Source organism: Oratosquilla oratoria, chromosome 30, assembly GCF_046742065.1.
Source record: "Oratosquilla oratoria isolate Oo_2021 chromosome 30, ASM4674206v1, whole genome shotgun sequence".
Lineage (NCBI taxonomy): Eukaryota > Metazoa > Arthropoda > Malacostraca > Stomatopoda > Squillidae > Oratosquilla > Oratosquilla oratoria.
The window spans coordinates 51,683,633-51,701,132 of NC_134806.1; the positions used below are offsets into that span (position 1 = coordinate 51,683,633).

At 39.1% G+C, this 17,500-nt stretch overlaps 1 protein-coding gene across 3 annotated transcripts in view; it reads left to right on the plus strand.

Moving 5' to 3' along the window:
* Gprk1 (G protein-coupled receptor kinase 1) overlaps nucleotides 1–17,500 on the plus strand; it is a 154,075-nt gene that overhangs the window by 94,151 nt on the left and 42,424 nt on the right. For all 3 annotated transcript variants that reach the window (XM_076213053.1, XM_076213054.1, XM_076213052.1), the window contains one exon: nucleotides 9,584–9,685. In XM_076213053.1, the coding sequence (XP_076069168.1) occupies nucleotides 9,584–9,685 (102 nt within the window). The remainder of the gene's footprint in view (nucleotides 1–9,583; nucleotides 9,686–17,500) is intronic.

Here is a 17,500-nt window from a genome sequence, read left to right on the forward strand (position 1 = left end):
GTTTGAATGGCGCGGCAGACCACTTGGCGAGCCAGTGTATTTACGTCAGAAGTGCGCTTCCAGGTATAGGTCCGGGTTCGAGTCCCGCCTCTGTTCCAGTGATTCTATCCATGTGGTCAAGTAATTATTTAATGTATTTATTTTTATTATTTTTGTTTATTATTTTTTTTTATTATTTTCTATTTTATTATTTTTTATTTTTATTTTTTTAGGTTGGTCCTCTCGCGTTTTAGAATGATACGTGCCTCGGGTCCGTAGGGGTGTCTGACTTATAGTACACTTCGGCGTAAATGCCCCTCTGTATCAGTGATTGTACTATATTAGTTTTAGTACACTGAAGTACTTCTAATTGTACTCACCACCTCGCCCCGTGGGAGTTCTATGAACACGACCAGATAACTGACATCGTACGTGCGGTTAATGTGTTGTTATGGTTTGCGTTGTTGTCCAATGTGTTAGAAAATTAGATTTTTGGTGATAAATGATCCTAAGTTTCCCGTCTTGATTGATTTTTTGCCTAGAATCTGAGTAAAAATTTTATCTTATTTTTTTTTTTTTTTTAGAAATAATTTGTTCGACATTTAACTCAGAAATGATGATTAATGTGACGGGAGCGAGAGACGCTCTCTATCTCTCTCTCTCTCCCTCCCTCCCTCCCTCCCTCCCTCTTCTCTCCTCTCTCTCTCCCTCTTTCTCTATCTCTTTCTCTCTCTTTCTCAATCTCACTGTATCTCTTTCTCACTCTGTCTCACTCTATATCTCTCCCTCTTTTCTCTCTCTCTTTCTCTATCTCTCACTCCTCTCGCTCTCTCTCTATCTCTCACTCCTCTCGCTCTCTCTATCTCTCACTCCTCTCGCTCTCTCTCTCTATATCTCACTCCTCTCGCCCCCCCCCCTCTCTCTCTCTCTCTCTGGGCTGTGAACATATTTGCCTTCGTAATTATATTATACAGAGAAAAGCAACGCCCATGGGGTCCCGTCTCTGTTGGGGAATGAGGCCCCACGAGTATAGATTATAGCCATAGAGACACACATGCACACAGATGTGCTCGCACGGTGGATAGTGTCGTGATTTCCCACGTTTGGGGTTCCAAGTTCCGTGCTCGAGGCGTGAAAAGGTTTCACTGATACTATATGCTGTTACTATCCTCCTTGAGCAATATTATTGTGTGTCTGTGTCTGAGCTCTCATCCGGGAGGGTAATAGCTGTCGATCACGAGTCCAATACGTGAGCTAAGCCGTATCGAATCTCACATACGTACACACACACACACACACACACACACACACACACACACACACACACACACACACACACACACACACACACACACACACACGAATATAATCAGCGATCAAAAGACACTGTACGTCTGTGTACGCATGTATGTACGCACACATGTACATGAAGGCATCTCACTGTGTGTGTATGTGTATGTGTATGTATGTGTGTGTGTTTATACACCTGGTCATCTTCAGGAGAATGCAGTGTTGTTCGGGTTTACAGCGAAGAAAAATAAAATGAAAATATTTATTCGTATATTTGTCTGTGTGTTCGTTTGTGTATTATTACTGTTAATGTTATTATTATTATTATTATTATTATTATTATTATTATTATTATTATTATTACTGTTATTACCATTATTATCATTGTACATTATATATATACGTCTAAAGCAGATAAAGAAATATTCTTCTATAAGTATAGATAAATATAGATGGATAAATTAGAAGAGCTTAGGGTCTAATAGACCCAAACTTAGGTTCTTAAACTAATTAAAAACTAGATAATATATGAATGGTGGGTGCGGGGGAGATAGACGGGACCCTTCGAGTGTAGGGAATATTACGCGGCCGCCACTACGACGGTTCGTGTTCGAATCCCGCCCAGGGCTGAAATAATTTTAGTATCGGTGCGCTGAGAGTCGTTACTCCAACTCTCGTGGGCGGGGGGTTGGGTGTGTGCGTGTAAAATCACAGCATTACCCATAGACCGGTCGTATATGAGATCTGATCTCTCTTCCGGGAGGGAAATAGCTGTCGATCACGAGTCCAACACGTGATCCAAAGACCATGGTGAATCTCTCATACACACGTACACACACACACACACACACACACACACACACACACACACACACACACACACACACACACACACACACACACACACACACACACACACACAACTACACACACACACGCACATTCACACACGCACAAACACACACACACACACGCACACACACAAACAAACAAACACACAGACATACACAGACACACAACTACACACACACATACACACACACACACATACACACACACACACATACACACACACACACACACACACACACACACACACACACACACAACTACACATACACACGCACATTCACACACGCACAAACACACACACGCACACACACAAACAAACACACAGACATACACAGACACACAACTACACACACATACATACACACACACACACACACACACACACACACACACACACAGACTCAGACACATACGTACACACACACACACGCACATTTGACTGTTGGCAGTGCGGTTAGAAAGCCAATTAGAAGGAGTTAGTTTAACTTCAGGTGGTTTGACTAAGTTAAACTTCGTTTAGGCTGAGCCAGTAGGGGGCCTTGTAACTTACGACATTGGAACTTAAGATATTGTTACTTTGTCGGAAATTACGACATTGGAACGTACATTGTAAATATATCGGAACTTACGATATCGTAACTGTGTCGGTATTTGCGATATTGTAATTTATCCTATCGAACTTTTACACTAACGAGATAGGAACTTACGACATTGTAACCTACGGCATCGGAACTTACGACATTGTAACTTATGGCGGGACTTATGGTATCGTAACTACGTCGGAACTTACTATATTGTAACATAAGACATTGTAAATTTGGTCGTAACTTCGGAAGCCGGAACTATAGGTCGTAACTTACGATATTAGCACTTAGATCGTAGCATACAACATTGAGACAAGTCGTAACTTGTGATATTGGGACTTAGTAGCTTACCACATTGGAACTTAGTAACTTAAGACATTGGAACTTATATCGTAACTTACTACATTGTGAACTTAGGTCGTAACTTACGACATTGGGAACTTAGGTCATAACTTACGACATTGGGAACTTAGGTCGTAACTTATGACATTGGGACTTAGGTCGTAACTTACGATATTGTAACTTAGATCTTAACTTACGACATTGGAACTTAAGTCGTAATTTATGATATTGTAACTTACGATGTTGAATAAAATCACGTGGCGGCAGGTGGGACCGTTGGGTACGAACTGGGGGGGGAAGGGTTAATTTTGCATTTTCTCTCGATTAGTCTGAATTAATGCAAATGAGATTAACGACGCTCTGGGTACAGAGAGAGAGAGAGGGGGAAAGAGAGAGAGAGAGAGACCTATCTCTCCTCTCCTCTCTCCTCTCTCCTCTCGCTCTCTCTTCTCTCGCTCTCGTCTCTCCTCTCACTCTCTCGTCTCTCCTCTCACTCTTCTGTCTCTCTCTCGCTCTCCTCTCTCATCTCCCTCTCATCTCTCCTCTACCTCTCATCTCTCTCCCTCTCCCTCTCCATTCCTCTCTCTATTCATTTCTCGTTCTCTCTCTCTCCCTCCCTCTCTCTCTCTCTCTCTCCCTCCCTCTCTCTCTCTCTCTCTCTCTCTCTCTCTCTCTCCGGCGTGGCGTGTTCACGTGAACTTGAAGTTGTTCATCAATGTTGCTGAACATTTTTATTTGTTCTCTTAATTATATTTTATTCATTTGAACATCGGGATGTTGTTTACCGTAACATCATTTATTTCCTAATTTATTTCCAGATTTATTTCCAGCTGCAGCCTTAATGTATCAAGCAACGAAATGAATTGTATTGTGTATATAATATAATTTCGTTGTATTAGATACAACATTGCATTTAATACAATTTCGTCGAATTAGATACAACACTGCATTGTATACAATTTTGTTGTATAACATACAACATTGTATTTTATACAATTTCGTTGTATTAAATACAGCAAATTCAATCGCATAAAGTATATCTCACCAGCTGGCTGGTTGTATGCAGATATTTAAAACCATCTGTACATTCTCCCCCCTCTCTTCCCCCTCTCCCCCGCGGGGGAGAGCAAGGACTGGCTACATCTCATATATATTCAATACAATAGGTCTCTGTTGTATTTGCATCGATGTATAGTAATAGGTATACAGTGGGGACATTTGTTGTTGTCCCAGCCACTAGGAGAGCTCACCGAGTACAGTCGTATGGTGACGCAATGGAATATGTAACTTAGAATTTGGTCAGTAGGAGATATGAATTTATTATTATTTATTTGTGTATTTATTTGTTTATTTTGCTGTTATGTAATTCTATTTTTCTCAATTTTTCATGTATTTTGTTTCTTTTTTTCTCTCTATTTGTCGTCAAGGCTTTTTGTCGTTTTCTTTATCACTTTCGTTTTTTCTTATCTTTCTCTTGTTTATTTTTTATTTTTTTATGTTTCATTCCCTCATAATTTTCTTTCGCTCTTTCTTTTCTACTTTGTCTTATTTTCTTTCAGTTTTTTTTTTGTTTCTCTGTTGTTTTTTATTTTTCTGTTTATACCTGCGTTGTTTTATTTTTATTATTCATGGTTTTAGTATATATCCATTTATTTATTTGTTATCATTTTTTCCATCTTCGCGTTTATTTCCTGTTTCCCATTTCCCATTTTCTATTTCCCATTTTCTTCATCCTCCATTTTATCTTTTTAATTAAACATTCATTTTATACATTTTTCTTCTCTTTTATTTTCTTTCATTTATTACGTCGACATCGATCTACAAAATCGTCGTCTACGTCCAGATTTGTTTCATAATCGTTGGTTTGACGTCATCGATTATTATCGTACATCTGGCTTCGCAGAAGAAATCGACGGTTTGACGTCACAAAGGCTCAGGAAAAAAGAGAGACGACGTGATTGATGTCGAGATTTTGGCTTTGTCTTCGTTTTGTGGTGTAAATGATCATTTCTATCGTGTTTATATTATAGTAATAATAATTATAGAAATAATAGTGATAAAATACATAATAATAATGATGCTGATAATAGTAATAATAATGATAAGTAAAAATAATATTGATTATATAATAGTAACAATGGTGATTACTACTGCTAATGATAATTATTGTAAATCTTTGAGCTGAGCATTGAACACGGATCTATGTCGTAACTGTGTGGGACTATTTGTCACCGGCTTCAAGTGTGAGATCAGTCGCCGGTTCTCCAAAAAAATACAATAAATAGAAAACCAGGGGCTTGTCGAGAGGTAGAGATTCAGTACTGACTTCGGTCACGTGCTGGTCTCGTGATCGACGGCTATTACCCTCCCAGATGAGAGCTCAGAGCTCAAATACACACACACACACACTTGCCCAGCAGAATTGGGGTACCGGCTTGCGTAATTCTGATGCTTTTCAGCCCTGGGCAGGGACTCAAACTCTGACCGCTGAATTACCAGTCGAGCACGTTGTGTGCGTGTGTGTGTGTGTGTGTGTGTGTGTGTGCGCGCGCGTGCGTTTGTGGTCATCTTTAAGGTGAATTTCCTTTTTAGTTAAAAAAAATCGACAAAAATAAAATTGTCTACAGTTTTATATCTAAGGGATGTTTAAAAAAGATTAACTAATTAATTGATTCTGAAAATAGACAAATAAAAATAATGAAAATAATTGGGGTGTTGTGTGTGGCAACTGATTACAAGGGTTGTCAGGTTGTTGTTATTATAACATTAACAAATTGATTAAAACATTTGAATCTATTTTAAGATTCTAAATGGATTTGACATCAAAAGAGACGAAATTATCATAATGAATACGAATCAGACAAGAAATAATGGTCTCAACTGTCGATAAGTAGATATATTGTAATTTGGAAGTGGGTAGAAACAACTTCGCCAATCGTGTAGTTCATGAATGGAATAAACTTCTTGCAGAGGCAGTGCAATGTATTTCAGTTCGAAAAAATTAATATTCATTTAGATAAACACCCAAGTAATATGCTATAATGTTATTTTTTATTTATTATTATAAATTATTGCCATTATTAATTTATTTCCTTTTTCTTCCAGCGTCCGACCTAGATATGGACCAAAAGGTCTCCTTTGTAAATGTATATTTTATAGTAAACTGACACATCTAATAATTATGATAAATTAATGAAATGATAAATGATATAAATCATTTTTGGCAACCTGGGCTCTTGTCTTAATTTCAGATTTGTTAATCTATTTTCAATTCATCGTTACTGTATTTTAATTTTGTAATAATATTCGTCACTTTTGAAAATAGTGTATATTAGTTATGTAATACTATAATAATGATAGTATTGTTTATACACAAATAATGAATAATTTAGTAACATTATTTGCATGTAAAATTTTCGGATATGTATATATATATATATATATATATATATATATAATTACCATTTTTATGAAATTACTATATTTGACTATGTGAATATATACATGCAATCATTAACAAGTACAAAAATATATATAGTTAAAATATAGTGCAATTGCTATTTTCACCAAACATATGAAGATAATGTATGTTAGTTATGTAATGCTATAATACTACATATATATATATATATATATATATATATATGTATATGTAATTAAACAAAATATAGTGCAATTGTTATTTTCACTAACCAAAACATTGTCTATTATCCAAGCTTTAATTATTTTCCCTCAAAATTCTCCATTCCCTCCTTAGCTTATGCTTAGAATATATTCCTAGAATTTTTTTTTGTATATATTTTGGTAAATATGGAGTTGACTGAGGAGCAAATGATCATTAAAGGCCCCCCCCCCCCAAAAAAAAAAAAATTCTTGTATCTATTATTGTGATCCTGTTCGTGGAAAATGTCGACGGTTTGACGTCACAGTGAGAGGAAAAATTGTCTTTTCTCATTTCCCTCCTTAGCTCATGCTTAGAGCATATTCCTAGAAATTATTTTATAGATAAACTTACACTAAACGACAGAAAATATATTTTGGTAAATATGGAGTTGACTGAGGAGCAAGTGATCATTAAAAGGCCCCACATGTGCTTCTGCGCGGTATTTCGGCTTATAGTATCGCCTCTGCAGATGTGAAAGGGACGGTAATTTTATATGTTGTGTAGAAATAGCTGGCCTTTGGCCTTGTATTATATTTGTGTAGGTTAAGTGTATATTACTCCTGTACTATATGCATATATATCCTCATGAAAGCCCAACCTAGGCCCTGCCGAGCTATGTTTCGGTCTGGATGGGTCGTGTGCTTCTTTAGCGTACGCATGACGTGTATATTAGGACGCCGGGTTTTGTACATGTAACTTTTATTGTAAAAGGCATACTTGTATGCCTTCTAGGAATATGGGTAGACACCCAAACAAGATGTACTTCTTGTGATCAATAAATGTAATGGTGTCGAGCCCAGTTCTATTCTGTACTTGCCACAAACGGGTCGCGACTCAGGTCAGTCTGCGGTCATTTTGGTGGTCAGGGCAGGGCGCCGAGCCCTACCCGCTGACCCAACCTAGGTCGACACTCGCACCTACCAGAATAAAACCACCAAATTCACTCGAGTCTCCTTCACTTCCTCGTTACCAAAGCGCAATAACATTATCGTAATGTTCAGTCCCCTCAAGGGAAAAAAAAACGAAAAAAAATCTTGTACCTATTATTGTGATCCTGTTCGTGGAAAATGTCGACGGTTTGACGTCACAATGACAGGAAAAATTGTCTTTGGTCGCATTCATCTTTAGTCGTGTTCTTCTCCATTTATTAGTTTATTTTCATTATATATGAATATATATATATATATATATATGTATGTATATATATATATATATATATATATATATATATATATATATATATACATATATATTTGGATAGGTTGAAATCTGTGTCACCCCCTCTTCCGTTTCTTCTTCTACATCTTTTTCTTCTTCCTCTTTTCCTTCATCCTTTCCACCCCTTCTTTTTACTTCTTTTTCTCCCTTTTCTTCCTCTTTTTCTTCTTTTTCTTCCTTTTCAGCTTTCTTCTTTTTCTGTTTTTTTTTCTTTTTTCTTCTTCCTTCGCTCTTGCACTTTCCCCCTCCTCCTCCTCCTCCTCCTCCTCCTCCTCCTCCTCTTCCTCCTCCTCCTCCTCCTCCTCCTCCTCCTCCTCCTCCTCCTCCTCCTCCTCTTCCTCCTCCTCCTCCTCCGCCGCCGCCGCTTCCTCCCTCTTCCTCCTCTTCGTCTGTGACGTGATTTAGATATTTGAGCAAATGTAAATTGATCTGATTTAAATCGCCTGGCGACATTTGGCATCCGCCTGGCCCCGCGGACCCCACATTGCACGCAGTTTGGACCGAGACCCACGCCCCTCCCGATTTGTTATTTTTTTGTTCATTTGAACAAATTTTTGTTGTTCAAGAGTTTAGGTTGTGAACAAAAGATTTGCGGGAATCGTTCTCTCTCTCTCTCTCTCTCTCTCTCTCTCTCTCTCTCTCTCTCTCTCTCACACACACACACACACACACACACACTGTATATACATATATGCTTCTATGTGAGTTTAACATCGTTAGAATGAACAGGATAAAAGTTATGCTCATAGGGTCCCGTCCTCATCAAGTGGACTGCGTGCGTGTATGTCTGTGTATATGGGTATGTGCCTGCGTTTGTGTTGGGGTATGTGTGTATGTATGTGTACATGTGTGTATTTGTACGTGTGTTTGTATGTGTGTGTGTGTGTACGTGTATTTGTAAATGGGTGTTTGTGTGTGTACATTGTATGTGTATATGTGTGTATGCGTACGTGTATTTGTATATATATGTGTGTGTCTGTACGTGTATTTGTAAATGGGTGTGTTTTTTGTGTGTGTGTACGCGTGAGAGAGAGGGAGAGAGAACAATTCCCGCAAATCTTTTGTTCACAAACTGAACACTCTTGAACAAAAATTTGAGTTAGAATAATTTTCTAGATTAACAAATTTGTCCATTCTAGATATGATGACGTCATATTTTGTCCCAGTCCTGAATAAACACACGCGCGCGCGCACACACACACACACACACACACACACACACACACACACACACACACACACACACACACAGGGGATAATATGAATATATATATATATATATATATATATATATATATATTTCTAAGATCTTGAGAGAGAGAGAGAGATTTAATTTTTCCATGAAGAGGACAAACCAATTACAGTGTACCAATATGATGACGAGCTTGATGACGTCACAGGGATGTTGGATCGGAAAATTTTGATAATGATTTTATTTTTATTATCATATGCTTATTTAATCATTTATTATATATATACATATATATATATATATGTATATATATATATATATATATACTTTTATATGAGTTTATTTGTTTATATAGTTTATTTATATTAGACATTTTCCGTGACAACATGCAGGAAGGGAACTTGGTAGTGGTGGTGTTATCCCCCGCCGAAAATATAATGTTCTCTTTTTTTCTCTCACCAGATAAAGGCGTACGAGAAGATGGAGGGGACGGAGGAGCGGAAGAAGGTGGCCAGGGGAATATACGACAAATTCATTATGAGAGAACTGCTCTCCAACTCTCACGTAAGTAGACCTCACGTTGTCGCCCTATCCCCTCCCTTTAATGTCCCCCTTTCCCCCTTATTTAGGATTTTTTTTAGTTCTCTCTTTCAATTTCTCTCTTTTTGTCTTCCTATTTCTCTCTATTCTTTCTGTTCTCTCTGTATGTCTTCTATCTCTTCTTCCTCTCGCTTTCCTCTCTTCTCTCTCTTTCTCTCTCTCTTTCATTAATAACACGTTATTATATATTCAGTCATTATTTACCTAAATTATTTATAATGATAAATAATGATAATTATTACGTGTACCGCGGCCCCAGACAACCAGCAACGATCCCCCTCATATTTTGTGCACATTAACGCGGGACTGGTAAATGATCAGTCGCCGGTTGTAATATTGATGAAGAAACCTACAGTCGTGGGGTTCCGTCTCTGTCTTCAGTGGTCAAAGTATGTGCGTGCATGTATGTATGCATATGTATATATATATATATATATATATATATATATCTGTGTGTGTGTGTGTGTGCAGTATGTATATATGTATGTATGTATGTATGTATGTATCCATATGTGTATGCATGTTTGAATGTATGTACAATATATGTGCGTGTGTATGTTCGTATGTATGTGTGTATATACGTATGTGTGTATGTGTTCGTATGTATGTGTGTATATGTTCGTATGTATGTATGTATCCATATGTGTATGCATGTACGTATGTATGTACAATTTATGTTCTTATGTTCGTATGTATGTGTGTATATACGTACGTCTGTGTATGTGTTCATATGTATGTATGCGTGTGTGTTCGTATGTATGTGTGTATACACGTATGTGTGTATTCGTATATATGTATATGTGTATGTTCGTATGTATGCATGCACGTATGTACTTATGCATATATGTTTGTACGTATGTATCTGTGCGTATATACATATGTAAAAGAGAGAGAGGATGAAGAGAGAGAGAGAGGATGAAGAGAGAGAAAAGAGGGGATGAAGAGAGAGAGAGAGGATGAAGAGAGCAGTTCTCTTTTTAAATTGTGTGGGAGTCATAGTGGAGCCGTCAAGTCAAAAATCGATATGGGGGGAGGGGGGAGAGTGGAGGGGAGGGGGAGAGGCTCTTCCTTGAGGTCATTTGTTCTCCACCACTGCCCCATGGCCGTCCAGCTCCTCTCTTCCGACCCCCCGGGGGGGGTGTTCTCTTTTTCTTTTTCTTTTCTTTTTCCTCTTTTTCTTATTCTCGGGTCGAGGGGTCTCGCTCTCGCTCTCTCTCTCTCTCTCTCTCTCTCTCTCTCTCTCTCTCTCTCTCTCTCTCTCTCTCTCTCTCTCTCTCTCTCTCTCTCTCTCTCTCTCTCTCTCTCTCTCTCTCTCTCTCTCCCTCCCATCTTCCTTCTCTTTCTCCCTTTCGGTCCATCTCAGATGATGAGTGATGATTCGGAGAGAGAGAGAGAGAAAGAGCCAATTGTTAAGGTGATATAGATTTTTTTTTTCTTCGTAGTCATCATCTTCTTTTTCTTCTTCTTCTTCTTCTTTTTCTTCTTTTTCATCTTAGCTTTCATCTTCCTTCTTCCTGATCTTTCTCTCTCTCTCTCTTCCCCCATATCTCTCTCTCTCTCTCTCTTCCCCCATCTCTCTCATTCAGTCACTCTCTCTCTCCTTCCTCTCTATTTCCCTTCCTCCCTCTCTCCTTGCCTTTCTCTCTCTCCCTTCCCCTTCCTCCCTTCCTCTCTCCTTCACTTCCTCTATCTTTCCTTCCTTTCCTCCCTCTCTCTTTCCCTTTGTCTCTCTCCCTCCCTCCTTCCCATCCTCCCTCTCTCTCCTCTCCCTCCGTCGTCTTCCATTGAGGATAGATAAATGGATGGATGGATTGATTGATAGCAGCTTTGGAGAGGATGGGCGGCGTGATTGGCGGGGGCTGAGGGGGAAACCCTTCCCTCCCCCCCATCAGGAGAATTGGGGCTCGATCTCGGGATCTAAGAAACAAATCACATGAAACTAAACAACGTAAGTTTTTTGTATTTATTTTATAGTCTGACTTGGGGCACATTTGTAAAAATAATCACGAAGAATCCATAGTCGGAATAAAAGGAAACTTAGAAGAAAGTATAACTTCTGTGTTTCGGCTAATAGCTATAGCCCTCTTCAGGAAAGTACAGGTTACAAGAAATGATTGAGACATAAACACAATTGAGATGTAAGTGGAAGAGGAACAGGTGTAGCTTGACACAAGACATTCCGTCACGCAGAGCGGAGTCAGAAGGGAGGGGAAATGTGGGTAGAGGTGTGAGGTCAGAAGGGAAGTGGGGTCAGGAGTGGTGGGGGAGCGGGGTCAGCTGGGTGAAGATTTTTGACAAACTGACTCACAGATTAACTATCAGTATTAAGGGAGAAAGACTGGAGGAAGTGGATAGTTAAAGATACTTGGGTGCGAATGTGGCAGGAAAGGGAGGAGTGGGGGTGGAGGTAGAATGTAGACTGAGAGAAGCGAGTAAATGTCTTGGTGGTTTGAAAAGTGTAATGAGAAATAGACATCTGGGAATGGATGCTAATAGGAGGTTATATGAAGGAGTGATTGTGCCGACAGCACTGTACGGGGCAGAAACATGGAACATAAGAGAGGAAGAGAGAAGGAGTTTGAATGTCTGAGAAGTATGATAAGGGTTACTAGGCTAGATAGAGTGACAAATGAGGTGAGGAGGAGAACAGGGGTGGAAAGGGAGTTGGGAGATAGGGTTGATGAAAGGGTATTAGGATGGTTTGGACACATGGAAAGAATGAGTGAAGAAAGATTGGTAAAAAATGTGTGGAAGGCAGAGGTGAAAGGAGTGAATATGAGGGGGCGTCCTAGGATGAGATGGATGGATGGGGTAAAAGGGCATTACGAAAGAGAGGAATGGCTGTTGAGGAAGGACGGGAGAGGACAGAAGATAGGGGTGAATGGAGAAGGGTTGTGTATGGATGATGCTATGATGCATGAGGGGGAGTGGGTGGGGGAAGGGTGTGTGGGAGTGTATGAGAAATAGATTGACGCGGCCTAAAGGGATTTCTCCCCGTCTTCTCCTTTTCTGCATGAGGGGAGGGAGAGGGGCGGGTCGCTGATTTAATGAAGCGGCCTTGCTGTGGATGTGCTGTGTCTTGCGACACTGCTTCTGACCCAGGGCAGTGGACAGGATGCAGGGATGACCCGTCATCTAGGAGGTGCCAAGACGGGAGGGAGGGAGGAGGGTGGAGGGGAGTGGAATATGTAGGGGGTGGAATGGGTGGGAGTGGTTTCTATGCCTTTTTCTTTTTGGCTACCCCCCGTGTAAGGGGGGAAAAGCCTTTGGTATGTGTATGTAGGTCACCTTATATGTATTCCAAATAAATTCCTCTTATTTTTTTTCATTAATATCCTGAAGTCAGTCTAGATTCAATATCCTTAGATTGACATATAATTTGTTTCTAGAAGGCTAGATGCGAATTTAGAAAACAAGTGAAGAAGTTTAGGAATACAGGCATTTCAAAAGTTTGTGTACACTGTGTGTATATATATATATATATATATATACACAGGGTTGTTCAAAAACGTCCACTTATTATTTCAAACTTTTACAGTGTGTTTCAAAAATATGTACTTGGATTTTTTACAGGTTGTCCCAAAAGTACGTACTCATACTTTGTAAACTTTACAGAGTATTTCAGAAGTATGTAATCTTTGAAAAAAATCAGTGTTTCAAAAAGTGTACTCACTGTATGAAACGTTATAGTCAAGTCTAGTCCCTCTAGCGTGTTCGCAAATGCTTAGACTGATTACCACAAATTTTGAGACACCCTGTATATATACCTACATGCATACATATGTGTATACATGCATTCATGTGCACGTGTATGCACGCACACACACACACACACACACACACACACACACACACACACACACACACACACACGTAACAATAGTTTTATTATTCACAATTTTTTCAGTATTATAATTATTTATTATTTATTTTGTTTATTTGTTAATTTTGTTTAATTATTTGTGGCTTAAAGTATATTTTATTACGTTTGTTTGATAATGTTGTGCTGAAACAAGAGAAAGATCGAATTTTTTTTACGTGCGAGACGACGTGACGTCACTGGTGCTGTGACGTCACGCCGCCAAGATTTCTTTGTTCAAAGAGTGTCGGGTTAGCCTGAAGAACTGCTCTTCCTTTCTTTCTCTCTTTCTCACTCTCTCTTTTTATTTATTTGTTTAATTATTTATTTTTTCTTTGTTATTATTATTATTTTTGTAAATGTGTCTTATGTTTTGGTTGGAGTTTTGATGATAATATTTTCGTTTTATTTTTATTTATTTATTTATTTTATCCTAAATATTGCGTTAATATGTGACCTAACCCAACTATCAAGCCACCAAATCATCTCTCCTCCCCCTCCTCTTCCCCTCCTCTTCCCCTCCTCCTCCTTCCTCTCCCCCTACTTCCTCTCCTCTCCTCTTCCCCTCCTTCCTCTCCTTCCCCTCCTCCTTCCCTCTACTTCCCCTCCTCTTCTTCACCTCCCCTCCTCCTCCTTCCTCTCCTCCCCTCCTCCTTCTTTTCCTCTTCCCCTCCTCCTCCTCCTCCTCCCCCTCCCCCTCCCCCTCCCCCTCCTCCCCTCGGAGTACTGCCGGAGGGGTGGGATCTCTTGACTGAGGTGGAGGGGGGGGCGGGGGAGGCGATAACTTCCTCTCTCTCTCTCTCTCTCTCTCTCTCTCTCTCTCTCTCTCTCTCTCTCTCTCTCTCTCTCTCTCTCTCTCCCTCCCTCTCTCTCCCTCTCTCCCCTTTTGGGGGGACCAAATGGCAACGAAGAGATGTCAAAGGAGAGAGATTTTGAATTTTATTCTTGTATATATATATAATAAAAAATAAGAGCGTGACTCTGGGCATTAGGGGGTGTCCTCACTATTATTGATTGCACACAACTTGTTCGCTATTGAAAGAGAGGGAGAGAGAGAGAGAGGGGGGGTGAGAAGAAACGGAAGGAAAAGTGGAGGAGGAGAAGGAAGAAGAGGGGAGGAGGAGGAAGAAGGAAGAGGAAGAAGAGGAGGAAGATGAAGAAGAGGAGGAGGAGGAAGAACGGGTATGTACACGGTAATAACTGTCGATCACGAGTCCAGCACGTGGTCCAAGACTGGCTATACACACACACACACACACACACACACACACACACACACACACACACACACACACACACACACACACACACGTTCACATGTACACAAAAACGTATACACACACATGTACACACAAACATGCACATGCACACACGGGACGGACGCACGTACACACGCAAACGAACACATACACATGTACACACGTACACACAAACGCACACATATACACACAGACGTGCACATGTACACAAATGCACACACACACACACATGTGCGCATGTACACACACACGTACACACAAACGTACACATACACACACACGTACACATGTACACAAATTCACACACGCACGTACGTACACGGGATTGAAGTGAACAATCTATTGTTGACAGGATTGATGGCGAGAGTTGAAGTTGAGGAAGAGTAGAACTGGAGTAGTAGACGGTGGGTCAGGAGCTATTGTCCTGCGCCTGTTTGCATCCATAGCTTTGTCTCCCTTCAAACGGACAGGCCGACGCCGCTCACTGGCTGGCTGTGTACGTACGTGTACATGTGTGTACGTACGTGTACGTGTGTGTACGCACGTGTACGTGTGTGTACGTGTGTGCACGCACGTGTACGTGTGTGTACGCACGTGTACGTGTATGTACGTACGTGTACGTGTGTGTACGTACGTGTAGGTGTGTGTACGTACGTGTACGTGTGTGTAGGTGTGTGTACGTACGTGTACGTACATGTACGTGTGTGTGTGCGTACGTGTACGTATGTGTACTTACGTGTACGTTGTGTGTGTGTGTGTGTACGTGTGTGTGCGTGCGCACGTGTGTGTACGTACGTGTAATTGTGTGTGTAGGTGTGTGTGTACGTGTGTAGGTGTGTGTAGGTATATGAATGTGTGTGTAGCATTTGTAGGTGCATGTGTACGTATGTGTAGGCGTGTGTGTGTACGTACGTGTGTGTAGGTGTGTGCACGTACGTGTACGTACATGTACGTGTGTGTGTGCGTAAGTACGTTGTGTGTGTGCGTACGTGTACGTATGTGTACTTACGTGTACGTTGTGTGTGTGTGTGTACGTGTGTGTGCGTGCGCACGTGTGTGTACGTACGTGTAATTGTGTGTGTAGGTGTGTGTGTACGTGTGTAGGTGTGTGTAGGTATATGAATGTGTGTGTAGCATTTGTAGGTGCATGTGTACGTATGTGTAGGCGTGTGTGTGTACGTACGTGTGTGTGCGCGTGTATATGTATGCATATATGTGTACTTTGTGTACGTGTGTTTGTATGTGTGTATGCTTGTGTGTCTGTATTTATATAACCTTTGGATACAAGCACTTATGCATATGGAATGTTAGTGTATATAGAAATCGTGTGAATATATTTAGGCGTGTGAAGAATTGTGTGTACTTTCACACAAATGTGTTTGTGTGCGTATTTCGTAGTGCAGATTGGTGCATATTTATTTGATTATTTTAGGCCAATTGTGTATTACATTTTTATTTATGTATTTATTTTAATGCGTCTCGTTGAAGAATTGTGAATTTATTGAGATTGTGAATGGGGCAGTGAGTAAGAGAGAGAGAGAGAGTGAGAGAGAGCGAGAGAGATTTCAAAATAGAAACGAGTGTTTACATTATTATCTGTGAAATTGTACTACGCAAATATGATTATCTGAGGAATTTACGTCTGTGCGTTGATTTATTTTTAGCTATTTTTTATTTCATTATGTTTATTTGATTAAATTTAATTTTTATTTAATTCTTTATTATTCTATTTTTATCATATTTTATTGGGTATTTTAATTGTAAGTTTCTTTTATTTTGTTTGGTCATATGTATATATTTTTTTCTATTATTTTGTCATAATGTATCCAATTTCTAATTTCGTTTATTTTATGTATATATATTTTTTCATTATTGTTAATTGTATTTTATCGTGTTTCTTATTTTTAAGTGTTTCAGTTATCTATATTTTTATTTCATTTCATATTACTTTATTTTGTTTTATAATATTTCAATAATGTTATAAAGAGAAGAGGAAGGCAAGATTAGTTTTTTTTTTTTTTTTTTTTTTTTTTTTTTTTTTTTTTTTTGAAATGCGAAGTCGGTATCATAACGATATTTTTTCTATGTTATTGTTTATCGTAATTAATATTTTTATCAGTATTTTTAGTTATGTTTTTTTCGTATTACTTCATTTTGTTTTATAACATTTTGACTATTTTAAAGAGAGGAGGAAAGTAAGATTGGGTTTTGGTTGGTTTGTTGGAAATGCGGAGTTGATACCATAATGATATATTTATTTTTTGTTATTGTTAATCGCATTTAATAATTTTTCTCTCAGTATTTTTAGTTATTTTTTATTTTCATTTCACATTACTTTATTTTGTTTTATAATGATTTAAAGAGAGGAGGAAAGTAAGATTAGGTTTTGGTTGGTTTGTTGGAAATGCGGAGACCGAAGTCGGCGTCATAACGGTCGAGAGTCGTCGACGTCGCTGCCTCTTGTCCTTCAGTCATCTTGACCTTTTCCACAGCCATATTCAAAATTATATTAATTCAATCCCGTATTTAAGCTAATTCAAGAATATAGTAATATTATTTTTAGGCATACTGTAGATATTTTAAGATTTAGAAGTTTTAGATTTATTTTATTTTTCTGAAATACAAAATCTTGGCGCGCATGCGTCTTCTGTATTGGATCCT